Source organism: Struthio camelus, chromosome 18 (genome assembly GCF_040807025.1).
Source record: "Struthio camelus isolate bStrCam1 chromosome 18, bStrCam1.hap1, whole genome shotgun sequence".
NCBI lineage: Eukaryota > Metazoa > Chordata > Aves > Struthioniformes > Struthionidae > Struthio > Struthio camelus.
The window spans coordinates 11,741,843-11,768,395 of NC_090959.1; the positions used below are offsets into that span (position 1 = coordinate 11,741,843).

At 41.7% G+C, this 26,553-nt stretch overlaps 2 protein-coding genes and 1 long non-coding RNA gene across 6 annotated transcripts in view; 2 read left to right on the forward strand and 1 right to left on the reverse strand.

The window, feature by feature from the left end:
- LOC138061460 (uncharacterized) overlaps positions 1-23,030 on the forward strand; it is a 50,170-nt gene extending 27,140 nt beyond the window's left edge. The window contains exons 1-4 of one of the 3 annotated variants that reach the window (XR_011135226.1): positions 11,569-11,700; positions 12,939-13,023; positions 13,978-14,088; positions 21,232-23,030. This is a non-coding gene — a long non-coding RNA (uncharacterized lncRNA). Of the gene's footprint in view, positions 1-11,568; positions 11,701-12,938; positions 13,024-13,568; positions 13,709-13,977; positions 14,089-21,231 lie in introns of those variants that run through there. The other 2 variants (XR_011135227.1, XR_011135228.1) reach the window with 2 other exon arrangements.
- On the reverse strand, positions 2,452-12,483 carry CYP24A1 (cytochrome P450 family 24 subfamily A member 1). 2 transcript variants are annotated; one of them, XM_068911944.1, is made up of 12 exons: positions 12,022-12,483; positions 11,135-11,325; positions 10,816-10,909; positions 10,024-10,120; positions 9,010-9,101; positions 8,092-8,203; positions 6,584-6,729; positions 6,056-6,222; positions 5,797-5,875; positions 5,004-5,198; positions 4,784-4,895; positions 2,452-3,846 (listed from the first exon to the last, which is right to left on the reverse strand). In XM_068911944.1, exons 2-11 carry the CDS (start codon positions 11,287-11,289, stop codon positions 4,785-4,787), a joined length of 1,248 nt encoding a protein of 415 aa, XP_068768045.1. In that variant the 5' UTR covers positions 11,290-11,325; positions 12,022-12,483; the 3' UTR covers positions 2,452-3,846; position 4,784. The 2 variants fall into 2 exon arrangements, with proteins under 2 accessions (XP_068768045.1, XP_068768043.1); XM_068911942.1 differs by lacking the exon at positions 12,022-12,483 and adding an exon at positions 11,424-11,660.
- A 399-nt stretch (positions 23,031-23,429) lies between the features above and the next one.
- Positions 23,430-26,423, forward strand: PFDN4 (prefoldin subunit 4). The gene is made up of 4 exons (XM_068912117.1): positions 23,430-23,805; positions 24,308-24,415; positions 25,438-25,581; positions 26,019-26,423. Exons 1-4 carry the CDS (start codon positions 23,782-23,784, stop codon positions 26,148-26,150), a joined length of 408 nt encoding a protein of 135 aa, XP_068768218.1. The 5' UTR covers positions 23,430-23,781; the 3' UTR covers positions 26,151-26,423.
- The last annotated feature ends 130 nt before the right edge of the window (positions 26,424-26,553 follow it).

A 26,553-nucleotide genomic window follows, 5' to 3' on the forward strand; every position in this document is an offset into this window, starting at 1 on the left:
AAAGCACAGATTAGTTGGCTCCAACTTTGTCTGTATCACTCTCACTTATATGCCTAAAGCCTAAATAGAATTAACCTCCTTTTGGATATGTAAACCTAGCTCACTTCCTTATTGAGAAAGTTAATGTGGAGGCCAATTAGTTCCATTCGTTTTGTGATCCAAATATGTTCCCCGCTAAGGAGTTTCTGCGAGAAATGGTAGCAGTGAAGTATTATTGTCGGTCATTTGAATAAGCAGTTCTCAAAGATTGAATCATTTAAAAGAAACAATCACCTGGATCAACTGAGTTTATCCAGATCACCAATAGGTGAAAGGTTTCACAGACGTTTATTAATCGTGGAAGCATCATGCTACTTTTGATACTTTTGAAACACGAGAATAAGAAAGCCATACAGGTTTCTTAATGTGAAAGTCAGGCCTGGTCATTCATTATCTGTGTAGTTTGATATTTACCTATTTCCATTTTGGACATGCACTCTGGAGTAGCAGATTAATGAAGTTCTTTGAAAACTTCAGGAACTTGAAAATCCACAAAGCTCTCAGAACAAAAATTTCCAGGTCAGCAGTTATTGTACTTTTGAGAAATCTGGAGGACAGCACACGATTATACCACAGCTTGTAGAGAATTGGTCAAAAATCTTACTAAGAGTAACATTGTTACAGGTCTTTGGGTCCACTAAATTTAATTTGTGAAATGACACAGTAAACATGGACCTGTGATTTGCAATACAGAAGCAATTAAGGATTTTGAAATAGCTGATTGCTGGGCTGTAAAGGTCGGTTCAAATAAATAATATTTCATCTCTTTGATTGTCTTTTAAACTTAAGTAAGAACGTATGTGAGCAGCATGATACACTTGTTTCACACTGGCACAACTCTATTGGCTCTAATGGTATAATATTACTTTATAATTCTGTAAGAAGAGACTTAGTGTATATATTATTAATGTCATAGCAGCTTGAGTAGCTCTACCCACACGGCCTTGGAAGTTAACATGAGCTACCAAGCCTCCCCAGGAGCAGGGTAAGCGCCTCGCCGTCTCGCAGCCCACCTTGCCCCGGCTCTGGTACTGGTGCTTTCCCGCTGTCAGAGTAGTTACAGGAGCATGAACTGCAGTCACTGTAAAGTACCCATTGCAATAGGTTTTTCGGAAGAGTGACATTTTTGAATAGTGCTATATGATTTTTCTTACTCCGTCATTCATGCAGCCAGAGGCAGCATTAACTTGGCAAAGACGGTATGGTTTCAATAACGGGAAGGCTGCTGCCTGTGTAACATCAGGCTGCCTGTCAAGGTGTGCTGGGTAGATGGCTTTTTTTTAATATATACATCATTTCTTCTGATCTTGTGGGGGTTCAAACTATTTGCATCCTTTCTCAAAACTTTGGAAAGATTTTATCTTGTGATAAAGGAAGAGATACAAAACAGTCGCATCCCAGGCTCCCCAGTGCTGCATGCACAGCGGAGAAGCACAGGTTGCTCAGCCTGCGCTGCGGCTGCAGGAAGCCTCCTCACCGACTGACCGGTGTTCCTTGACTCCTGATAAGGTTATATAGAGGGAAAGGACTTAACACATACCTGAAAACCCAAGATAGCCTTGATTGCAAAAATAGCATGATGGTTAATGGTTAAATACAGAGGGAATGGAAAATCAAAACTCTGTGCTGCAGGGCTGAACTCCTGTGTGCCTTTGCCTTGCCACCTGGTGTAATCCATCTCCCCCAGGGCTGGCCTCATCCAAGACAATGCCCACCATACCCTCAGGTCAGGAACGGGGCTTGGAGAAGTTACCAAACTAGCCAGGTGAGACAGGCCCTAGAGGAAAATGTAGCCTGAGCTTAGGCATCTGAACAGTGCCCAGAATGAGCCCTTAGAAAGTTTTACTGATAGAAGCAGAGCAGTCAAATGGTATCAAAAGCCTTGATGTAAGATTTCAGAGTCAACCACAGTGAGAACTGAAATCTTTTTGAGTCTTCAGTGGCTACAGGTTACAGCTATCACAACCCCCATAATCATTTAGCTATGTACTGTTAGCTGTCTCTACTGCTGATAGACAGAACCACACTGCTCATGCTCAAGTGCTGTTAGTTAAAGACATAGTTTTTGGCATGATTTGTTGCTATAGGAGAACATACTGAAAGAGCAATGACAACTTAAATCTATACTGCTCTAAAACGACTGATAAACAGGGTAGAATCTTAATATTCTCTCTTCTGGCTGTTTCTTCTGAATACAGGCACTTAAGCCAAAGAACCTGGGCGTATCATAAAGCAGAAGGATTTTAGTGCTTGAATCTAAGTAACTTAGTTGTGCAGAATTTCAAGTTGAAGCCTAGTAAGAATATTAAGGAGAGGGATGAAAGTACCACAGTATTTTTCAAGACTTTACCCTGAAAGGCTTGCAAGATTTGTTACACTACAAAGACTTCAGAATAAAATTATGGAAGACTCTTTATAGAAAAAGAACATTATTTTATTACAAGTTTCACTATTACAAAATTGACTGGAAAGATTCAAATAACGCACAAATTGCTTTACATATTGTAATATTGCTACTCTTACATGGCTGAGAATAACCAAAGGAAAATAAACAAAACAAGAGGTCAACAAATGCTAAGACTTATCATTTCAGGATATTAAAAAACAAACAAACAACCATTAATGTTTATATATATATATATATATATATATATATATATATATATATATATATATAAAACTGCACTTGAAACTGCATCATGGGAAAAATACTAGTGACCATAACTAACATACTGTATTACATGCAAGACAAACTTTGCAAGACTTTAACCCTTAAATACGGGTACTGAAATCTCCGCAATAAATAAACCTCTTGGAAATGTTTAGGTTCCTTATTTCCTACAGTGCTTTGAAATACGCATTTTATATTACTCATCAGATGATGAAACTATCCTGTTAGGATAACCATTATTTATGGCAGAACCCATAGGATTCTAGTGAGTCCATTTATAGATGAGGCCTCTCATACAATAAAAGGCCACTACAATTTTTGTAATAAAGTTGTGATGAGATTGTTTATGTGGGAGCTTGAGGCATAAAAAAACTATAGGTGAGAGTGGGGTATGTGACAGTCACAGTATTGCACCTGTTAATTTAAGTACTGTGCAGGCACAATGAATAATTCTGATTATATAGCTTTTCCTTTCCTTAAAAAGGAAATAAGGACAATAAGCTTAACAGAAAATATACTTCTTCCATTATCCTAATTTTTAAGCCCTGTTAGCCTTATTACAGGCTGGCAGCCTAATTCTCAGTTTAATTCATGACACTAGTAGTCTGATAAGCATTCAGCAATTTTCTTTTCCCTTCAGCTGACTTCTCAAAGCACTTCAACTGACTTAACAGGACCAATTCAGTCCTGCCTGTTGTTCCTCCAGGTGTCCTATGTGACACCCCCAAACTTGAAACCACCTCTTTTCAGCTAGCCTTTTGAACAGCTTGCAGCTGTAATAGTTTCACTGTGTGCTAATAAGGGCTATATATAACCACCCCACAGCTCATTACCAAACTTTATCCTGCAGAATCCCATGGCTGCACTAAGTCATTGTATTTGCACAGGTATATATGAACATGCATGGTATTTTTTCTGTCCTTTTGACATTGCTAAGTAAAGCTGAATTAACTAACAGATTTGTGAAAGAAGTACTAGGGGAGCTTTTGTTGACACTGTTTCGGTCTCTTGCAATGGATATCCCTTGACCAGTCACTGCAGTTTGTCCACTGGCTACCATAGGTTTTAGCTTTCCCAGTGGGTATATGTTGTCTTCAGTAAAGGAAGCAGTAGGATTGCCATTGGTCTTCTATGACCTATATGAGAGAGAGGAGGGGAGGGAAAAAAAAAAAAAAATCTATGTAGTGATCCATTATTTAAAAAGCAAACTAAGCATCAAACAACTTCAGGATGCAGTTAATATCCTTCCTCAAATCACATAGAGTGATTCTTCCAGTGATATTGGCCAGTGAAGTATCCCACATACTATTTAAATATCATTTAATTTCTAACTTGAGGTCTTAATCCTATATCAGAGGCCCAGTTTTCCAATTTGGATTGGTCTATAAATAAGCTAATTAAAAAGCTTATGAGCAGAGAAAATTTAACATTCAGATTTGAGACTGAAGACTTAACGTAATAAGCTTGCACCCTTCTAACATCATTGATGTAAAGATAGTTCTTTTGTTTGCCTGTCAGCCTAAAATAAGTTTTCTAATCTAAGCTCTTTAGTGTACTATTCTATGACTATGGTATTTCTTGTTAACTTGAACACCTAGAAAACAGACAGCCTTAACACAGATGCTCAAAAATCAAATGCTATTTTTCAGGAGATATCTGCTAGAAATAGAGTGGAGGATTGCATTATGTTATAGCAAAATAATGGTTATTTTCCCTAGTAGTATACATTTGTTAATTTTTTTCCCCCACCATTTCTGTTCTGCATCATGGACAGAAAACATGTTCTGCATCATGGACAGAAAACATGTTCTGCATCATGGACAGAAAACATGTTCTGCCGCAATTTAAAACTAGAATGCTAACGTCAAAGAAATAGGCCATACAAGACTTGTCTTTTGTACTACATAGAATAGTTTTTTTGTTAAAAGTGATGAAATATGATGCCATTTAATAATCTCACACTGTAAGAATAGAGCACAGAAAAAACTCTGTACTCTCACTCACAGCTCTTGAAAATTTTAAGTGAGGTTTGAAGATAAGTCTTTCATGCTCAAGAGACCCTTACGTGCATACCTTATCGTCTTTGAAATGCAATGGGAAGCTCCCGGTTGGGAATCAGTATTCCCGAATGGAGTGTTTCTACTGGCTTGCTGTCAGTTGCTACAATTTGGTATTTGCGAATGAGCTGAAACAAAAACATTGAGTTAGCCTAATTAAATAGTCTAGAAGCCAAAACATGCTAAGTTTTGAACAATTGTACATTGTGTGAAGAATGCAATTTAAGAGTATTTACCCAGCAGAGAGCTAAATGAAGTTGTAGCTCTGCTAAGCGACGTCCGATGCACATCCTCTTCCCAATGCCAAATGGAACATGAGTAAAAGGATTTATTAAATTCTTCTGAAGCCAGCGCTCTGGTTTAAATTCAGTCCAGCCATTAAAGTACTCTTCATTACAACCCAGGGCATGTGTATTTATCATTAGTACTGTCTATAAACAAAGCAATAGACACAGTTTCAATTACAAATTGGCTTAGAGCTACCAAGTGAATCACCTTGTTAGTGGAAAAATTTAATGCAACAGTACAGGCAGGGCAGTTTCCTCTGAAGAAGTCTTGTAATTCTCTAAAGATTAATTCAAACACAGTAAAGGTCATTTTCCTCAGAAAATAGCATGGAAAATTTGGAAAGAAAAAATTCTTGAAATCCTACACCAAGATATTGTTGTCTAAATTGAACAGTTGTGCAAGCAGGTACAACGCCATGAAATGGACATATTCTAGAGGGCTGTTAGAAAACAGGAATAAAATTAGAAAACAGGAATAACATAATAACATTAGAAAACAGGAATAAAAACAGAAGAGAAGAGAGGCAACTATCCTTCTAAAATCAGGGCATTAGCTCTTCTAATTTTACCCTACATTTAAACAGTTTTCAATTTACGGGAATTCTTGCCCAAATTTCTCATTCAAGCCTAATGCAGGAGCTAGTCCTTCAGCAAAGTCATTTTGAGACTGAAATATGACAAGCTTCAGTATTTTAAGAGGACAGTTAAAGGTGAAATATGTGAACTAACCAATTTGACTTACCCCTTTGGGTAGTACATAATCTCCCAGAACCATTTCTTTATCAATAGTGCGAGTGGTAAATGGCACAGATGGTGTTAATCTACAGTGAAAGAAACAAAGTGTGTTAAATTCCCAGCATTTTTTCTTCCTGTATGTGTAATAGTTTACTCTAAATAACAAGGTGCCCGAACTTATATGTACTAGAATATTATTCTCCATAGTGCAGACTAGATGGTAAAACTGGTCATTTTACTTTTTGCACAGTATTTGAAAATTTTACCTCATGGATTCTTTCAGACATGCTTTTAGGTAAGGCATTTTCTTCAAGTTCTCAGCACTCGGACTCTCATTAGCAGCCAAAACACTCTGTATTTCTGTAAGAAGTTTCTGCTGAACATGTGGATTGCGTGAAATGTTATACAAAGCCCACAGTAAACTATTGGCAGTCTGAAATGAGCCAAAAAACAAACAAAAAAATCATGCTATACATAAGATCTCCACTTACAGTGACAGAAACAAGAAGTTATCAGAAGGTCAAAGCAATGTTTTTAGTATGCGCACTGTATGGTTGGCCACTGCTTTAATAGGATTTTTTTAAGCCTAAGAGATTATGAGCCATCTTAATGGTTCTCTAAGAGAAACTAACGGAAGAAAGAATTTTTCAGGTAAAATTTCACTTTCATTTAGGCTCCTGAAGCAACTACAAGATGAGCTCCCTATCGCACTTCTGTTCTCTTGCAGGTTGTGGAGGAGAGCAGGGAGCTGCAAGGCTGCTAATTTTAAAAAGCTCTTTGACAGTCAGGTTTACCGTTTCAACTCCCGCAATCTGGAGCTCTGCAATGGCAGCATATAGCTCTTTCTTGGAAAGTTGTCCTCCGGAATAGATGTCACACAGGAAATCCTCGTGAGGGTTTGCAGAATGTTTTTCCAGTCGACTGTCAATTGAACGCTTGGCTGAGGAAGGAAGAACAGGAGGTAATCAATAGAAAGCTGCTAAAAATGCTCTCAAAATAGAAGTGAAAATATGGCTCACATGCAGAATTTTGAAAGGGGATGACTATTCTTTAGTTTCAAGTGATGAGCATTGTACTGAATGAATAGTACTATTTTCACATTTTAGACAAGCACTAAACAGTTACAAATTACTTTAAAAGAGAAAGAACTCCTGAAAACTACTAGGAATTCTGCATTTTAATATTAGGAAAGGAAACCAGTGATGTGTTGAGTGACATATTTAGCAGACAGAAATACAAGCACGTAAAACTTATTGGCTTGGATTTTCAAAGGAGATCAAGATGTTAAAGATCAAACAGATTTCTAGTGCTTCCCGAACGAAGTTTAAGCCTTTGATTTACTATGGGAAGGCAAAAATAGATGCCATTTCTATGTACATTTTTAAAAATATAGTTGACTACGTTTTGCCCACCCTTTCTCATAATATCCCAATTGTTAAGACCAGTTCTTAGACCAGTTCTTAGACCAGTTAGCAAGGAACTATTTGTGTCAAATGAAGGGGTCAAACTTTTTTGGGACCAAAACTGGTTTAAAATGTCTTTCCTAAAACCGATAAACCAAAGAACAATAAAATAAGTGCACATGTGACTGGCATGACCAAACCGCCTGAAGTATCAAGTACTCAAATGCTTAAGAGAAACATGCCACTTGACATTACACCAAGGACCAAAGCCTTGCTTAATCTTTAGCTAGAATTATCACAATCTAAGAGAAAACTGAAAAAATATGAACCTAACTTCATATCTGGAGTTAGAGTCATTTTTGCATTCTTGAAGGCCAATTCATCTTAACAGACAGCAAGTTCTGTGAGAAAGCCAAGTTGTACCTTATCATTATTTGCTTCTGTTTTAAGATTTACAACTATACTCCAGGTTACTCAGAAAGCATAATTTCTTTTTTTAGCAAACAAGCCTTTGTTACGTGTAAATTCTTGTTTCTCAATGGCAAAACTGCCCTTTCTTTTCTCATCCGTATACCTTGCCTTTAAAGCTATATATAGTTTCAGGCTCTATACTTTTATGATAGACTCAACTGGACTCAGCTTTTCTGGCTCCTAAATTTCTGGGGCTTCCCTGGGTATGAGGTATTGCCACACAACCAGTGCTAAGCATTAGTCATAAGAAAAAAGTGCTCCCATGGTTGGAATCAAGAGGTCTGCGGTCAACAGCAGCAAAGGTGTCTCAGTCTGTGCTCAGGGTAGCAATTAACAGCAGAGTAATACATAATTACAAAGAAAGTTAATTCCACCAAGTAGGAGACCAAGCAGAAGGGAAAGAATTCATTAAAAATAATAATAGTAACCTGTTTTAAATATATTATCCCATGCTTTAGTATGGGCTTGCCAGACTTTTGTGTTCAAACCCTTGTGAAGCTCCACTGGGGTCACCATCATCATTCCAAAAGAAGCCATCATCTGTGGTGGAGAAACAGCTTGTGATATCTTTCTTTAATCTACCTACTTGTAATTCATGAACAAAATTAGACTGTATAATAGGAGGCAATTTTCACTAGATGAGAAAGTTGGGTTCTGATAGCATTTCTGTCCTGGATAGAAAGGATAGGATTCACCCTAACTAGACCTTATCCAGCTAAAAATTAGGTACAACCAGTGGAGAATAAGAGGTTTCACTAGTGAGTGACTCATGCTACCTATTTTAGGCACCTATTTTAGAATGGTGCAAACTCTCCTTTTGTCAAGGCCTCTCTCTCCATTGAGAGCAGACCAAGCTGAACAACTAGGCTAGACCAGATGCCTGTCTTTTAGATGGATAAGATTAATGAGATGAGTATAACCAGAATCCAAGTTGCAGCAAGATGCACAAAAGGTGTGCTTGCAAGAGTGACTAACCTCCAAATCCAGCATATTTGCATAATCCCACACCACTCCAGAAGTCCCACCCAGCAAGAACAGCAGTGTTGCACAACAGGTGTCTATGAGGGAGAGGAAAGTAACCAACCAACCTGACAGCTGTATTTCAGGGATTACCCTGATGTCCACACAGCATTTTCACCCCATAGGCTTAGGCTTTTAGTCAATTGGACAGTCAGAAGGTCAGTTACTAGCTTCACATATCTGAGTGTGGCCTCAGGTGTGCAAGGATGCCAATACATATGCAAAATAGAAGCTTAGGTTTCTTTTTTTCAGGGGGCTTATTTAAACCACTTCCCTTTCAGGAAATCACTACAGCCCAGGTAAAGACTAAAGCATCTTTTCAATACCGTTTTTACAGCCTTGATGAAGTTCAAGCCTTCTTCTTCTACATCATGTTGCAGGAGACCAAACCTTTTCCCATACAGCACCAGGCAGATACCTGTTGTTAAGCAATAGTCTCATTAAATGAGATAGAGGAAAGGGTGTGTAGTGTCCATCATTTATTGTCATTACACCATTTGTATTATCCCTCAAAAATGTTCTCTGCTCTATGATACATACCTGTGAGAATAGCAGTTCAACTATATTCTGCACAGCTGACCCACTAGACCCACTGTAGCAGTAATATCTAGCTGTGGTGCCCTTTCAGCAGTACTTCTTCACAAGTGAGTGGACCACTGATCCCCTCACATGAGCAGCAGATCATTCTGCCAAGCATGGCTGGTATATTTGGCAACTAAGCTATTAAGCAACACTCCTGAAGAAAGCTGAGTCACAGTGCCCAAAGAGGCCATCTACTCCAGTGTCCCCCTCTGCAGCCAGAAATCACTTGGAAGTACTGGCAGCATTCCATACCCCAGCAGCTTCCATCTCTTTCCACCCGCTTTTTATTTTATTTTTATTTTTTAAGCTACCACTTCCTCTTTTTCCCTCAAAGCAGCCACGATTACTGACAATGGAAAAAAAAGTTTTCAGGAACTCAGTGCATGGGTTACCATGAGAGGCCACCCAGGGCAGAAGGCGTCTGACAGAGCTCGTTGCATTAAGCAGTATGCCTAGCCATGCTTTTTTGTTGAGGACTTCTAACATAGCTCTTCCTTCTGCCCCAAGTCATTCCTGGCTGATGTACTCCTTAATGTACTCTGAAAGGGTTCTAAAGGTAGAGGCTCCTTTCTGGGGAATCGGTGCAATTCTCCAGAGTTACCCAGAAGTTTTGGATGTAAGTTTACCATGACCATAGCTTATAGATTAGAAATAACTAGCCTACACTGTCATCACTGGCTTCACTCTGAAATGCCATGACAGGTAGAAAACGCGTACCATTCTCAGGGGAAAGAAAAAAGAAGAAAAAACCATCTTACTTTCAAATGACCATTTGTTGAATTCTGAATATACATCTTCAATTTGCCCACTGTGGTTGCAGAGATCATCTATTCTATACATGAAGTCCTCCAGGACCTAAGTAGTGGAGAGAACAGAAAGGGGGAAAAAAGAGAACAGATAAGACCAACTAACACAAATCCTGAGTAATTTAACATTTTCATTTGTCTTTTAAATAGATGACAATCTCACATAAAACAGGAATAGTTATGTTTCCTGTTCTTTGAACAGGATTCAGTTTTCCCCGTGTTAATATATGTTTGGATTTTCCATGACTCTGATCCTTTTAGGGCTTGTACTTTGATGAAACAAATTTTCCTCTGTGGGGATGAAGTGCTTCAGTCAGACATCAGGGTAACACCACAGAGTTTCACAATAAAGAGGATTAAGGTGTCTATCACAGATGCTCCTCAAATTCAGTGAGGTACATAGAGGTTAATGAGGGAGTTACAAGAATGAAGGGGTAACGGCACAAAACACTGAACGCCAGAGAAGTAAGCCAAATCTCTGCAGGAGCCCGTGTCACTGGGGTACTCTTGTTGCTCTGTACAGACAGTCTTAACTACAGGTTTCTGTTTGGTCTTGCTTTTGGTCAGACCCTGATGATCACTCTGTACCTGTTATTCCCTGCATAGTTTTAGAGCATTAAGTCACACTGTTATCACTGTAGAGCAGTTCAATAGCTATCCAGGTAAACGGGATCAAGTGATCTGGTTTTATTTCCCAGGCTTCCAGGAGCATGGGGAGAGAAAGGATTTCTCGAGCCGCAGTACCTCATTGATTGTGGCATCCAGCTTCACAACTTCCGCGGGTTTCATTAGTTTCTTTTGAAAGGCACTTCTTACCCTCTGCCAGTCCTTTCCTTCCCTGGATTGGGTTAAAGACAGCAAGGATGAAAAAAAAAAAAAAAAGAACCTAGAGTCAATGAGAAAAAAAAAAGGAAAGAAAAAGAAAAAGCGCAGCATGTGCAACAAGACATCGCTGCTGGCAGGGAGCGGGCACAGCCGGCAGGCTGGTCCCAGAGCCCGCAGCATCCCGCGGGCCGCCCGGACCCTCCCCGCCCGGCTGCTGCCGCTCCCCCGCACCACTTACAGGATCAGCAGCCCGTAGCCCTCATCGCGATAGTCGCGATAGGCTTTCCAAGGCTTGATCTCCAGGCGCTGGGGGCAGGCGCTCTCCCGCCGGTACAGGGCTTCCAAGAGGCAAGGGGCTGCGATGTGGACGGAGTCGAAGGCCCCCAGCTTCATGCGGAAAATCTTGCCAAATTTCCTGTGGTAGTCGGCCTGGGAAGGGGGGGGGGGCAGCAGAGGGGACGCGCCGTGAGCGCCCCTTCATCCCCGTCCCGTCCCGTCCCCTCCCGTGCCGTGCCCCGGCCGCTCACCAGCGTCTCGTGCTGCCGCTTGAGCCCCCCCTTCCAGAGGACGTCGGGCAGGCTGCCCATGAGCGGCCAGCGCGGGGGGCCGGGCAGGGCGGCCAGGGGGTGCCCGCGGCCCCGCACCGCGCACACCGAGGAGGCGGCGGCGGCCGGCGGCGCGGGGGCTGCGCGCCCCGCGGGGCGCAGCGCGGCGCGGCCGCAGGTGAAGGCGAGGTGCCGCAGGAGGATGCTGCAGCCGTCCATCGTCGCGGCGAGATGTGCCCATCCGTCGGGGCGCCTATATGTAGATATAGCACCGGGGAGGCTCGCTGGACTTTAATCGGGGGCCAATGGGAGCTCGGGGTGGGGTGAGGTGGGGCCAGCCGGCGTGGCCCGGGAGGGCAGGCTGCGGGGCCGGCGGCTCATGAAAGGGTTCAGGCGAGGCGAGGCGAGGCGAGGCGAGGCGAGGCGAGGTGGCAGCCCTGGCCCCCCCGGCCCCCCAAGCCCCCGCCGAGCGCCGCAGGTAGCGGCGCCCCTTCCTGCGCGCCGCCTCCAGCTCGTACAAACGCTTCTTATCGGGCGTTTCTTCCCCTCCCCTCATCTTCCCCCCCCCCCCGCCACCCACCTTTTAATGTAGCCTGTCGGAGGTGCGAGGCCGCCGGGACGTACCCGCAGGGAGCGCGGGCAGCTGCGCTGTTCCCACGGCGGCGCGCAGGTGGCTGCACAGCCCCGGCTTTGAGTTCTCCCTTTTAAAGCGACGGGATAAAAAGTTAAGGAAGCCGAGGAGCAGCGAGCTTTGCTGGGTGGACCGTTTTTACCCTATCTGGCTGACTAACTACGTGCTTGTGAAAAGGGGCGTGTGAGTGCCTCACCTGCGAAGGCAAAATTCCCTTTGCTATTAATTTTGGCAGTTATTAAATTATGATAAAGCTATTGACACAACAGTTTTAGTCGAAAAATGCACTGTAACCCTCAAAGAGTTAAAAGTTTTCATGCTAAGTCGAGTCAGAAGAGGTGGCCAGCACATATCGAGCAGCTCAGGACACCTGTGTGCTCAGCTCTCCAACCTGTCTCTTCTTACAAGGGCAATCAGGAAGGCTGTAGATTTTGCTATGAGAGATAAACACAAACCAGAGGTTTTCCAGAAAAGATATGCATGCTATTATAAGGACTTGATTTTCTCCCCCCACCCACTACCTTTTTTTTTCCTTCTCCAGTTGCATTTTATGACTCAGCTCTTCATCTCTTTATTTAAGAAGTTGGTGGTGCAATGTGGAGTTTGCAGATGGGCGTGTTAGGCATGGGGCAAAGAAATAGCCAGAAGATAGGGTTTGCCTCTGAATCCGAGATCAGCCTGTGAAGGCTGTGGTGTATACACATCTCAAAGTTAAATTAGTAACAAGAAAAGGTGGTAGTGAACAATATAGAGGAAAAATGGATAAAAGCAGAAGCAGGACATCTCACTTGCTCAGGTTTACTGCAGTTTCGCTAAGTCTTCTCAGCAAACAATCCCTCCCATCCATTTCAGTGTTTTTCTTCTAGGGGATCTTATTATGCAGGCCACAGGATCAGAGCACTGTCTAGGTGGGCTGTACTGACATGTTTTGAAATTAAAGCTGCTTCAAAGGTATGCATTTTTTTTAAAGAAAACACTACAAAAAAGTCAATAGTTTTGTGATTTGTTTGCTTCAGACCAGTTCTGAAAACACATCTTGCTGTCCTTGTAAATCAGGTGCAGTTCAATGATAAGTGCAGAGAAACCAGACAAGAAAAGAGACAATCTGTGTGCTCTGTGGACACCTGTCTATTTAAGGAATCAAAATGAACTCATTTGAAGGGTCACAGCTCAGCGCCTGTGAAATGATCTCTTTAGAAGAGTCTGGAATAGACAAGTCAAGACTAAACTGGGCATAGGTCAATTTTTCCATGTTCCTAGCTGCAGCAGGGAGAAAACCACCCTGTTAATACGAAATCTTCTCTATTAAGCCCTTTTTAAATTACAGAATGGAAAAGGTTTTACTGAACTTCTGTGGTTGTGATGTAACTCTCTGGCAAGGAAACTTGTGTATTTGTAGCTCAGCTAGACCTGGAGCTGAGAGAGCTAATGATTGTCTCAATTTCTAGTAAAGTGCGGTTCTAAGGGCATTTTCAGTCTTCACTTCTTTCTCCCCTCCCTTTTAAGAGAGCTCAAAAACAAGCCTTTCAGCAAGATCTTCTCATGTGACCTTTAGAGCATATCAAGGGTTATTTTAAGAGTAAAATGACACTACTTGTAGGGTTTTTGAGCTCAAGAATTGTGGCCATATCCTCACGTGAGTTCACAATGTAACTTGTCCCTCCACAGAGGTACCTGTAATTGGAGCATGTCACCATCATCCCACAGATGTCTATCCACAAGACTTTCTATGTATGAGAACCAAACTTTTCTAATAATGGTGACAGCTAGTGACAACTGCAAGTGGAAAATCCTGTTCACTGTAACAAAAAGTATTACTAGGTCAAAGAGTTGAAAGGATCTTCTGAAGATCAAAGCTAAATGGCATGTGATGCATATTCTCCTATGCTTTTTCTTTTGCTACAGAAAAGTTGTGTTTTGATTTCTGAAGCCTCAGATGTCAGGAGAGAATGTTCCTCAAAAATAATCTGCCAGTGGGATACTTCTGTGGAAGATCTGAAGCGGATTGTCGTAGAGGTACAGAAACACCATATTACAGCATATCTTTTTCATTACTAAAACATTAACTGGTACCTGAGGTCCAAGTTTGATAGCTGCTTCCAAAGCACAAGCCATTGCTAGTTCTACCTCTTGGGAAGCTGTAGTAAAATATTCTTTAAATAAGGCTTGGAAAACTCATTAAACTAAGAACTCTTCCCCAGGATTTATGAACTGAAGTGCAATCAGAAATTTTACTGTAACAAAGTAGCTGAACTTCCAGGATATCGTAAAACAAACCAAAAGCATTGAACTAATGCAGAGTGAACTGACTGCTTTTCATATAGTGAATTGAAAATATGCTAAACATTATCAAACCAACTCCTCAGTCTGAAGGAGTCATTAACTAGTAGTGGATTTTCTCGCTTAATACCTGTAATTCTGGAAGGTTTCTATTGTGGCATATTACACATTTCCCATCTCCTGATCTCTGTCTTCTTGCTGGAGTAAGCTTTTTACTATTTTCGCCCTAAAATGTTTTCAAAGTCTTATGTGTTCTTTTAAATGCTACAATTTAAAAGCACCACAGGAGAATGGGTAGAATATGTAAATAATATATCTGTCACGGACAAGGTATTTCACAATGCTGAGGAAGACAAACTGAATGCAATGTGTAAACTCTAATTTCTAAACACAGAGCTGTTATTCCAGTTTTTTAGTAATGTTTGTTTATACACTTTTAGTTCTGTGTCTTTCTAGCTGAGGATCTTAGAGTTTTATAAATGTTAACAAATTGAGCCTCAGCTTAGGAAATGGGAAAGTACTGTAATTCCCATTCTACAAAAGAGAAACTGAAATGTTATCTGAAAATCAAGATCATAAAGCTATACATAGGCCCTCAATGTAAAATGAAAGCAAAAGAATCTTTTATATTTTTACTCAAACGCTAGTTTTATAGCACTAAACTTCTGATTTCACTGCATACTCGATGATTACACTCCTACAAGATGGTAGTAGCAGTGTGGAAAAATAGGTCTGCTGAGCAAACTGAGAACAGGGTAATTCTTAGAGAGGGATCTGGAACAACAGAAAGGTAGAAGAATAACAAACTCCACCAGCCAAGGAATCGTCTAGATGGCCACGACCTGCTTGAGATATTTACTTCTGCAATAAGCATTGCAAAACTCAACTATTGAAGGAGTCTCTAATTGGTAAGTAAGTACACGGTTCAAGAAAATTAACAGAGGTCTCTTGTCTTAAATTAGGTGCAGTTAATGTTTAAGTTTACCAACAAGTAAGTTTAACCACCTTTTCTGTAAATAAATATTTATTATCTGCTTTGCATGGTAAAAGTAATGCTCCACACTGTTCTCTATATAGTTTAAGCATATAAGTTGGGTGATAAGTCAGAAGGAAAGTAGGGAGCACAGACCAAGAAAGTGAGGTCCGTGACAAGATGTTCAGTCAGCCTGGAGATACTCGGGACATGATTAGCTCTTCCTTTTCTTCCAATAACTAGAACCACTCTCTGGGCTTTTTCAGAGTTTCATTGCTCTTTTAGCAATTTTATCCTCCTTGAGCAGGGAAGGGAATTGTTGTAGCGAAGGATTTGTGCATTAGGAGTTTATGAGAATGAGTTACTGTCTACACATCAGGCTAAATTTTTCTCCTTGGGCAGAGCTGGCAGAAGGCTAGAAGCTTTTTTCACCTTCCACACAGCCCTGCTGAGAGGCATGCTTGGTTTGAAAAGGAGTAGAATTTAGGAATCTGTAGGAACATGTCATTTCTGATAGCACTGAAATCCTGGTTTCATGACTAACCAATACCTGCAGGTGGATTCCTTAGTACTGCATTAGCGTAAGGCCGGGCCTGCTGCTTTTCAGTCGTGTTTTTTCCAGATGTTCATAACCTCATTGCCGCCTTCTGTTAACATCCATCCTACCCTTCTCTGCCTGCAATTATTGATAGGCTTAACATACAGTAGAACCAATCTAACTACATTTTATATTTGTCCATCTAATTTGAGATCTAATTTGACTGCTTACTTGTGAAAGCATTGTGTATGTTTATGACAATGTAAAAATAACAGTGTCAATTTACTGGTGATGTTATCACCAGGAACAGGAGCTTTTGAATTGAATGTTGGCTCGCCCTCTCGCCCGTCTAATTTTTATTAGGAGAGAGAGAGACTTAGTTTTGATATGTTTTTCCATGGTTGGTAGTGCCAGATACGCTGTAAATTGGTTAAATAGTGTTTAGGTCAGTGTCATTTGTAAATTCAGAGGGGCAGAATGCAAAGAAAATCTTAGAGGACACAAAAAGGTATAGTGCAAATAATATTTTCCTCATCACTTCAATAGAGTGACTTATCCTCTCTTACACTTCCTAATGATCCATGATATGCAGGCAGAGTGCACTTAAGTCTGATCTGTATTGAAACGTCTTAGTACTATAGGACTATCAGCAAAAGCCCTTTTATATAGATTCCATAAATTGCCATTTACTTCCATTTTTGTCGCGGGCATTAGTGACTCTAGGTGATGTAACTGAGAACCAGGCTAACATGCATCCACATTAGGCTAAAGCTATAGATAGTTCTGTATAAATACACAATGTCTTGTTCTTCTAGGCAGGGTTTTATTACAGTATCCTGATGCTCTAGAGGGCAGGAGGGGCCTGGGAAGTGTTAGGTGGGATTGTAAAAGATTCTGCCCAAAGTCTAAAGAAGCATTTGAGTGGTCAGGTTTCGCTCAAGACTTGGGCCAAAGGAAGCAGTTGAGATTTGCCATGTCATACACAGACGTGGAGGGTTAGACCTCTATGCATTGCAAAATGTAGATCTTCAAGCACCCTTAACCCAAAAGGCATGTAAATTCTTTAGGCATTTATATTTCCACCTATAAAAAGCCCTAAGAGCCTGTGTGTGTGACAACATGAAGGTATCCACAGCTATCCACATTCTGGGACATTATTTCTTGGTGAGATTTCCCCATTAGGAAATTAATCTTGAATTTCAGTCTGTTTCCAGAAACAGCGTACTTAAGCGTACAAATCACGTATTTGTACTTAATTTTTATGTGCAGTAAAACATGTGATTGCACAAACAAAGGTACATTTAGCCTTCCACTTAGACATTTGACATTACTACAGTTGCCTTGTTCACACAAAGTTAACATAGACATTGTAGTACATGAGTTCCGGTACTGAAAAATGATGAAAATGTTTTCAGCTCTAGTGGTATTAATATCTCTACGATATAATTAAGTGATCCAAAACTGTTTGCAAAAAGCGAGGAAAGCTTTCAAAAGCAAAAAAAGTTAGGTATCCCTTTAATTTACGCAACACTTCAAATCTAAAATAAATATCTACTTTTATAAATCTGAGGCTTTTAGTTGTTGTGTGACTGTCTTAATTGCCGAGAAAAATGGCTGTTTTCTAACTTCTTGAGAAAATATGCTGAAGCTGCTTCTGCAAACACTTGAATCAGACCCAGACTCATGTAATTTACTGGATTTGTTGATTAAGTCTGTAATGTTTGCACAGATTACTTTGTTTTACTTTCGGTCTGATGGATGTGTTTCTGCTGAGGTAAATCTGACATCACACAAAGTCTTTTGCAAGCCAACAGATTCCTGTTACTGAGAGAGATTTTCAAGGCTCTATTTCTGTGAGATGCTACTAGCCAGTTAGTCAAAGAAGGGATGCTAACAGTATTGCTCCTGCCCATTGTTCTTACGTTTATCTTATGATAATAAATATTTATCTTATTGTTCCCCCATTTGAGGTTGTAAAATATACCTTATGAGAATGTTTTATAAAATATAATTGTAATAATACAGTCTTTCATGTGTTCTCAAACACAAGAAGCAAATCGTGTTATATTTCTAGAATTTCATAGATAATATGAATTATCTGCCTTTAATTTCCCCTGAAATACCAAAAAAGTGGGATTTTTTCAGGTTTTTTACCAACTATCACAGGGCACTGTTGCAAAACTCATGGTCACAACTTGCTTTTAGTAGCTTCAGTGCTGGCCGCAGCTAATGTCTTTTGAATGATATACAAAACCATAGTTATGACCATTTGCAGGTGTTCAGTGGGATGGAGTGTTAGCCGTTAGTGTTATCATGATTTCAGTTTGGTAATAATATCTGGCCTCCAAATTCCCCAGAAATATGAATAGGTGACTTTCCCTTTTTTTTTTCTTTGTTTTTTTTTACTGACTATTATGAGAGTGCTGTTGTGTTTCATGTGGGGGTGGATGAAACAATTCTTGTCTGTGGCCTTTAAAGTCTTTTCTGATGAAAGGTTTAATAGATATCTAAAAGATACTATTATTCCCACAGTACAAGATCACAAAGAAATGAGTTTGAACTTTAACAGTGAATTGCTGTGAGCCCAGTGCATTTTGCTTCTCTTGTCTTCAGTACAGCCATAGGAAAATATCAAAACTCTATCTCCCTTTACCATTAGTCAACCAAATGGCACTTGGGCTATGCCTCACTGAACTCGATACCCTCCGGGCCACATCCTGGTTACTCCTGTTCATTGCTTATGGAGGGATTAGAGCAAACTGCTTCAGCGTTTCATCAGATAAAGCCTTTGCCTGAAATCCTGCTGTTTATTTCAGTTCAAATGCCTGGCCACCGAGTTCCCCAGGGAAGAGTTTAGTTTCCCCATACATATGACTACTTGAACACAAATATTGCCCTTGGGAAAACACTTAATATTTTTATTGCTCTGTTTGGTAGAGTATCAAATGAACGCATCAGATGCCCCTTAGGAAAAGTCTTCTCCAAAACTTTGTTGTGACTCTGTCAGAAAAAAAGACAGACTTGTGCAGATTAAAAGATGCTGAATAACAATACAGACAGGACACATGACAGACAGGCCTCCTGCGAATTTGGAACCAGGCTCCAGATTCAGGGACAAATACATTTGTAATGTGTTAAGAGAAAAGAATCCTGCAGGGTCCTGGTTAAGGAGGGAGCTGGGTTCTGTTCCTCCTTATGTGTATTTTTTAAGGAATACATACATATCAAGTTTTGAAATTGGCACTGGCAGTGCCCCTGTTAAAAAACAAATTGTTTCTGGCTGTACAGGTATAACTGAAGACCTAATTTCGGGTAGTGTAGCGAGCAGTTCTTATTGATGATGAACCACAAAAATAAACAAAACAAAACAAAAAAGCAAAGCTGACATTTCAATTGTAGGCCCCTCATGAACCTGAAAGGCTTCCAGTAAGGGCCAAAAAAAGTTTCGGGTAAACTGAGAGATGTTCCATCATGAGAAATATTTTCAGAACCAGATGAAGTGTGGAGTTACAGGAATATATAGCTAATATTTTGGGCCCAGGTATGTTCCCTATTGATACTGAGGTGCCAAATAGCGGTGAAGAATGGCAGGGCTGCAGAAATAGCTCTGTATCAGTTGTATACCTTTTATTTTAAGTAAAATCAGCATTGGGCAACAACTGTTCTGCTGGGCCAGAATTATGGGACTAAAGCTCTATATTTGCAGTACATCCTGCCCACAAAGGTAGAGTAAGGTCTCTTACTGTGCTTCACCATAAAGGGATTCCCCTGCCAAAGGGAATCTCCAGCTCCCATTTTAGATAGTGAGAGCCAGCAGAAACTCCCCTCAGCTTAATGGGCTCAGCTGAGGCTGCAGAACAACGTACAACGCCTTACAGTGAGGGAAAAGAGAAATTTTCTTCACAGAGGATGAAGTCTGTTGGGATGACTTGAGGAAAGTAGCTAATATGATTTACTGAGCTCTAATGCTGGATATATATGAATACAAAGGAGGATAATGTTGCTTTTGAGCAACAGGAGGGTTTTTTTTCCTTTCTTTGAAAGAACAAGGCTAAAAATCTGAAAAAAATCTGCCTTCTTTTCTTTAGAATATAAGGGAATGAAAATCTAAGAAGGGAGCCAGGATTTGTCTGGTAAATAATTAACACTCGCTTCATTAAGATCTGATATTGCCTTTTGAAAAGAATAGCACCATTAGAAGGGGATTTTTTTAAAGGTTCCCCCCCCCGCAAGCCCCTTCGTTCCACCTCATGCTGGTACAAGGGTAGCCATAGGCAAGCGGAAATAAAGCAATACATATGGCTATATAAGGTAAATATATATATATTTACAGCAGAATAAGTCTCATTGTCTAATATTAGAAATGCCAGGCTGCTACTAGAACTGCACCTATATGATGTGCAAACTGTACCCCTTGATTTACACTAGTACAATTAGAGTATTACAACTTTGTCCATCTTTTGCTAAGAGTGCTTGATCCACTTCATAAGACAAAGTCTTGACAAACCAATGATTTCTTTTGTCTCCATTAAGTTTTCTCTGTTTCTAATGCATCCTGTATTAAGAAACATTTTGGATGTGTGGTTTCAGGATGCTCAGTCACAGGGAGTTACCCTGTTCTCTGTGTAACTTGAGAGAAAAGGGTAAAGAGTTTGTGAGTCCAAAGCAAATCAGGCAAAGAGCATGGAAAGATTCTCTCCCACCGAGCTGTATTGCAAAAGACAAGTAACAAGAGGGGAAAATGTGAAAAGAACCACAAAGGAGATACAAGCCAAAGGGCGTGTGGGTTTTACACACCATGGATGGGATCCCACCAAGGTGCAAGATGAAGTTAACCACATTTGCAACAACAATGAAGAACAGTACAAGAAAGAGCAAGTCCTTTTATGCAACTGAAAGAAAAATGAGGTCACTGAGTTCAATGAGTTTATCTTACTCCACCACTAGATGTTTGCACTCGTGCACTGTTTTCACTTTTATTTACATAAGAAAAGTCTACAGTAAGTTACTCTTGGCAACAGGCTAACACCACAAATCTTGCCTGAGCATGTGGAAGAAAAAGATTTATTTTCAAAGCCTTCGAGTCATCAAATTCTTATGAAATCCACTCCTTTTCTCTTGAAGGAAATTACACTGGCTCAGACCTAACGTGTTATTCAGTTAATCCACCCATGGAAATAACCATGGTTTAGACTATACCCTTTCATAGTAGGATCTTTAAGAAGAGAGATGATAACTGACTCTATGAAGAGTAACAGAATGGCCAGAGAAATGAGAGTTTATTTCTGAGAAAAAGAGACTTATGAATTAGGATTATGTTTTCACATCCAGGGAGAACTTTTGTGATGATTTTTTTTTTCCTTAACAGGAAACAAGTCAGAATCATGCACCAAAGAAAAAATGAAAGTCAGCTTGAAGGCCATTCCGAATGTTTCCTTTTCTATTTTGTTCATCCTTCTAGACTGTCACTGGAAGCTTGAAATGAACTGTTGTTTCGAACTGAAACAGAAAAACATAACTTTTCCATCCAGAATATATCCACAGTAAGATGTTTTGACAATTTTGAAATTTTTTTCCCTCCACTCATTTTTGAGCTAGAAAGCTGCTACAGTCTTTGCCACAGGTAGATGTGACTTTCTTAAATATATTCAATAAAAAACAGTTACTGAAATGGAGCTCCCAACCAGCTCTACTACAGAACGAAGTTCAATACTTCTGAATTTTACACTCTGTGTAGAGTGAGCTCCAAGCTCATTAGTAAGAAGGCAGAAACCCAGACTTCTCATTCTTCCAGGCAGGCAGTAGGGCTGCTATGTTATTTCTATCTATGAAAGGCTGAGGGAGAATATTGTTAGTACATGTGCTAGGACTTGAATGGAGGATGCCATATTCCAGCTTTTCCTAATGAGTCCCAATTGCAGGAATTCAATAGGAAAACTTTTAAGGTATTCACCCATTCTTCTCCTGGGTTGTTGTTTTCTATTGTTCTTCATGGATCCCCTTTTCAATGGACTTTTATGAGCTACCATGGAGCATGGATTCTCTTGTGGTTCAAGCACTGGATTTTGCCTCAGGAACACTGTGTTCTAACAAAATCAAATGCTAACTCTGTTCCACTGGTTGTTTCTGTATTTCTTATTAAAATAGTTGTTGGTTAATATTCTTCAGGCATTACAAGGGAGGTGCGATGCGAGTCTGGATGGCATCACACAGAGCAGGTGAATCCGTGAGTCTCGCGTATCACGAACAAGTGTTCTGACAAGACTGTTGCAGAGAACTAGAGTGCTTTTTAAAGCACAGCTTTAGAGGAAAGGCTATAGGTTGTGCCTTCAGGAAATGGTTTTTGATCTTCGGACTCCAAACTGGTGGAGGTAATTCTCGGCAGCTCTGAGAAAAGGTTCGGCAGTTTTGGCTGCCAAGGGCTGAACGCGCTGAAACGCTGTTTCGTCGGATTTTCTTTCTAGAGCTCCGAACTCTCCCCACGCAATGAGCCAGGGACTCTAACTCAGATTTTGGAATTCCTTTCCAAAGCTAGACACTTTAAAAGTACACCTATCAGGCCTTAACTCTACCTACCCAGGTCCTTTTTTTGGTCTAACTCTAATGACCTTCGACTGCAATTCACAGGAGTGCCTAGCAGGAAGATGAATCCCAGTGAAATGCCTAAAGCTATTTCAAAGACCTTTCTGAAGCTTTCACTGCAGGTTTGTTACCTGCACACCTGACACTGGCACAAGAGCATATCCCTTGGAAATCACCGAACGTGGTGGGCAGTTCCTGTATGGAGACACGTGAAAGCTAGAGGGTCCCAGAGATAAGGTGGCTTCGGCAGACCGAGGCCAGTCACAGGCATCAAGAGGTCCCATTCGAGCCGTTCAGCAGCTGTTTTTCGTGAAAGAGGCCAGGCCGGTCTCCATCAGCGCGAAGGCTTTCGAAAACCCTGGCCGCTTGCAGCTTTTGCTTCACGTAGCGAGGGCGCGTGCCCGTCCGCCCGGGCTCCGGGCTGCGGGATCCCACCCGCGTACCCGCGGCAGCCCCACAGCCGGAGCGCGCCGGCGCCAGCCCTCTCCCCCGCAGTTGTGAAATGTTCTGATGACCTGATTTTTTTGTTTTGTTGTTGTGACATAAGCTAAATAAACTGAAGCATGTGGAGGCAATTACGCAGCGTAAATGCCAGACAGCCTCATTTCTCTTTAGAAGCGGCCAACCAGCCGTTTTGGGGGGGGGGGGGGGCAACAAATGTTTGCTTTTGCTTAAAAAGTCCCTCGGCAAGGATGTGAACTGGAAAGCCTTTTCCGCCCCCGTTTCCAGAAAGAGCAGGCTGGTTCGGTTGGCACGCCGAAGAGAAACCTTGGGCTAGTCCTTGGCGTCGCCCCGGACCCCCTGCGTGAGGCCGGGCCCGGCGCCCCGCCGTCGGGGCAGCCCCCTTCCTCGGCGGCCGCTTCGCCCCCCGCCGCCGCGGCGCCGCCATTTCAGGAGGGAGCGGCCGAGGGGCAGCGGGGGGGGGGGGGGGTCGGTGGCGGGAAGGGCCCATCCCTGAGCGGGGGCAGCGGGCGGGGGCAGGATGTGCGCAGCGGGTCCGGGTCCGGCCCCAGGCCGCCGCCCGCCGCCCGCCGCGATCCCATGGCGCCACCGCGTGGCAGCCCTCGCGGGCCGCAGCCCCGTTTTCTGTCGGTGGACTCGGCCGCCCGCGTCCCCTTTAAGCGGGACGTACCAAGCGCAGTGTGCTGGGGGGGGGAGGGGGGCATTCTGCGGCCGCTCGCGGCCGGACCCCAGCGCTGGCAGCGGTGACACCGACGAGAGAGAGCAGAGCCGCGCCGCGAGGGGTGGTCGCTGACGGGCGCCTCTTCTCGCCCTCGCTCGTCGCCGTCCCGCTCCTCCTCTTGCGAGGGGAGCGCATGGTTCAGCCCCGCCCAACATGGCCGCCACCATGAAGAAAGCGGTGAGTGGGGGACGAGGCAGCGGGGGTGGTTCCGCGGGCTCCTCGGTGGTGGGAGCGCGGCGGAGGGAGACGGCGGGGGTGGCTCCCGGGCCCCGCTGTGCCCGGCGGGTGGCAGCTCCCCTCGCTCCGGCGGCTGCCGCGGGGCGGCGGGTCCCTGCCCCGGGCCCCGGCCCGGCCCGGCGGCGCCGCTCGGCGGGCAGCTCTGAGGAGAGGCGGCGCTGGGAGCCGGGGCTGGGCGGGAGGGATCCCGGGGCACCGGTGTCCCCCGTGTCCCCAGGGAGTCCGCCCAGCTCCGCGGGAGTCTTCCTGATGTGTCCTTAAGGAGCTGTGCTAAGGAGTCAAGTGCATAACCAAAATGTAAAGACCGTAAAATCGTTTGTTTTTTCTTCACCCCCCTCCCCCTTCCAAAAGCTTTGTGGAAATAATCTTATGGTGAGATTAAAAGCAAAATCAGACTTCACGTAAAAAATGAGTTGCTCACTTTGACCTCGCTTCCTTGCAGGCTGCAGAAGATGTCAATGTCACTTTTGAGGATCAACAGAAAATTAACAAATTTGCAAGAAATACTAGCAGGATCACAGAGCTGAAAGAAGAAATAGAAGTTAAAAAGGTATTTTTTTTTTTTTCGCTACAAGGTCACTTTTTTTTTTGTTGTCCCGAATTAATTTCTGAGCTGCTGCTCAGAAAATGGACAGAAAATAGGAATTATCGATTAGCGTAAGTAATAGTTTTAGCCAGAGATTTCTGGCACTGAAGATAGCCAGAGAATATTAAGATGATAAAGCAAAGAAAGTCATAGGAAATAAAGGAAACTTGGAAGAACCACAAGTGTATTATTGCATGCAGTACTTAGAACTCCTTAGTTGTTATGTATGAAATGTTGATCATATATGAAGGCTATTTGCAGTGTTCTAAAATTTCCTAAGTTTATTCATATCTGCTTTTCTTGTACCAGTGAGGCATTCCTGCCTTTTTTCTTCTTTTGATGTGTTTATAGAGGTCATCGTTATCTGCTTAGAGATTTTCTCTTGCTGAATAGGGTACATTATGCTAATTCACTCTTCCAGTATTAATTCATTTTTCTTTAACATCGGTCACAGTATTTCCAGTGAAGTTTTAACTGTTATTTGTGAAGTGCTTACCCTGTCTCTTCTATAATTCCCTTGCCTGATACATACTGTAAAAATGTTACATTTTCGGTTTGATGTTCCCTTGGTGGCTTAAGGTGCTAGGACTCTAAGACATTCTACTTTTGTGATAAGGTTATTAACGTTTGCCGCCTTATTTGTCTTCCTGTTCTCTGGTTAAATTCAGAAATTCCTGCATAATAACGTATCAGATGTTAGTGAAATTAAATCAACTGTTTTTCACTTGTCTAACCAGTTAATTGTCCTGTTAATGAGAGTACTGACTAGAACTTTTTACTGGTAAACGCCACTGAATTTAGTACTTACTTTAAATTATGTCTCGGAAACAGCGTTATCAAACATACTGATATTGATGGGTAGGATTTTTGCCCCAAATGCGGACTCTCTCTGCATTCGTTATTCAACAGGAATAGCATGTTAATGCATCCGTTGCAGTAATACACATAGGACAAAGTGACCAACTTTCTTGTGTCTTGATAAATAGAAGCAACTTCAGAATTTGGAAGATGCCTGTGATGACCTAATGATGCTTGATGATGATGATTCACTACTGATACCCTACCAAATTGGAGATGTCTTCATTAGTCATTCCCAAGAAGAGACACAAGAGATGCTGGAGGAGGCAAAGGTTTGTGGGCAAAAAAGGAGTTGCTTTAGCACTATCTGCAGATAAGCATTGCAGTGGGATGGTGTGTTCAGTTCTGAACCTTTTACTTTCTGAATATCTTTACTATGATATCATGTAATACTGCAAGTTATACTTCCAAAGCTGGAGCCTGTTAATCAGCAAAAAGTATCAACACGGAAATATTCTCTCATTCTGATTTTAGCTTTATGCCTTGATCAATTTATTGAGGTTGGTGATAGCTGAGGCATGACTTTTCAATTTCTGGTATGTTTTATGATGTCCTATAATTATCATTGGAAAATTTGTCCTTTGACTGGCTCCGTCAAAGGAGCCTGACTTAAGGCAAAAACTTAAGGTTCCTTTGATCAATTATATGTTGCTGACAAACATGACTTGGTATGTTTTCATAATTAATTAGACATTCTTTTCTTTTCCAGAAAAGTTTACAAGAGGAAATTGAAGCATTGGAATCCCGAGTGGAATCAATTCAGAGAGTGCTGTCTGACCTGAAAGTTCAGCTCTATGCAAAGTTTGGAAATAACATAAATCTTGAGGCTGAGGACAGTTGAAGGTTTTCTAAATATATCATAATTTTTTTTTCATTATTTTAGTAAATATTTTGACAGTTCTTCTTTTCCAGCAATGTTTAAAAAAATTCTACCAGTTTCTTATTTTCTGACTTTCCTGTCTTGGGTTCCATCTATTTAATGAGAGCTTTCTTACTTTGCTTATTGCAGTTATTTATTTGTTCAGGAAAGCATTAGCGTCACTCTATTGATAAAGCATCAAGGTTGGAATATTTGCGCTGTTTATTAAAATAATAAAGTCAGGCACATATCATAGTTTCCCTGGTCTTGTTTTCAACTCATAAAGGTACTTATGGAGTACAAAAACACTAGAAATGGGTAATTTCTGATTTGCACTGTATTGGCTGTTGGTTAAAAGTTGCTCTACAGTATTTTGGGCATGGTC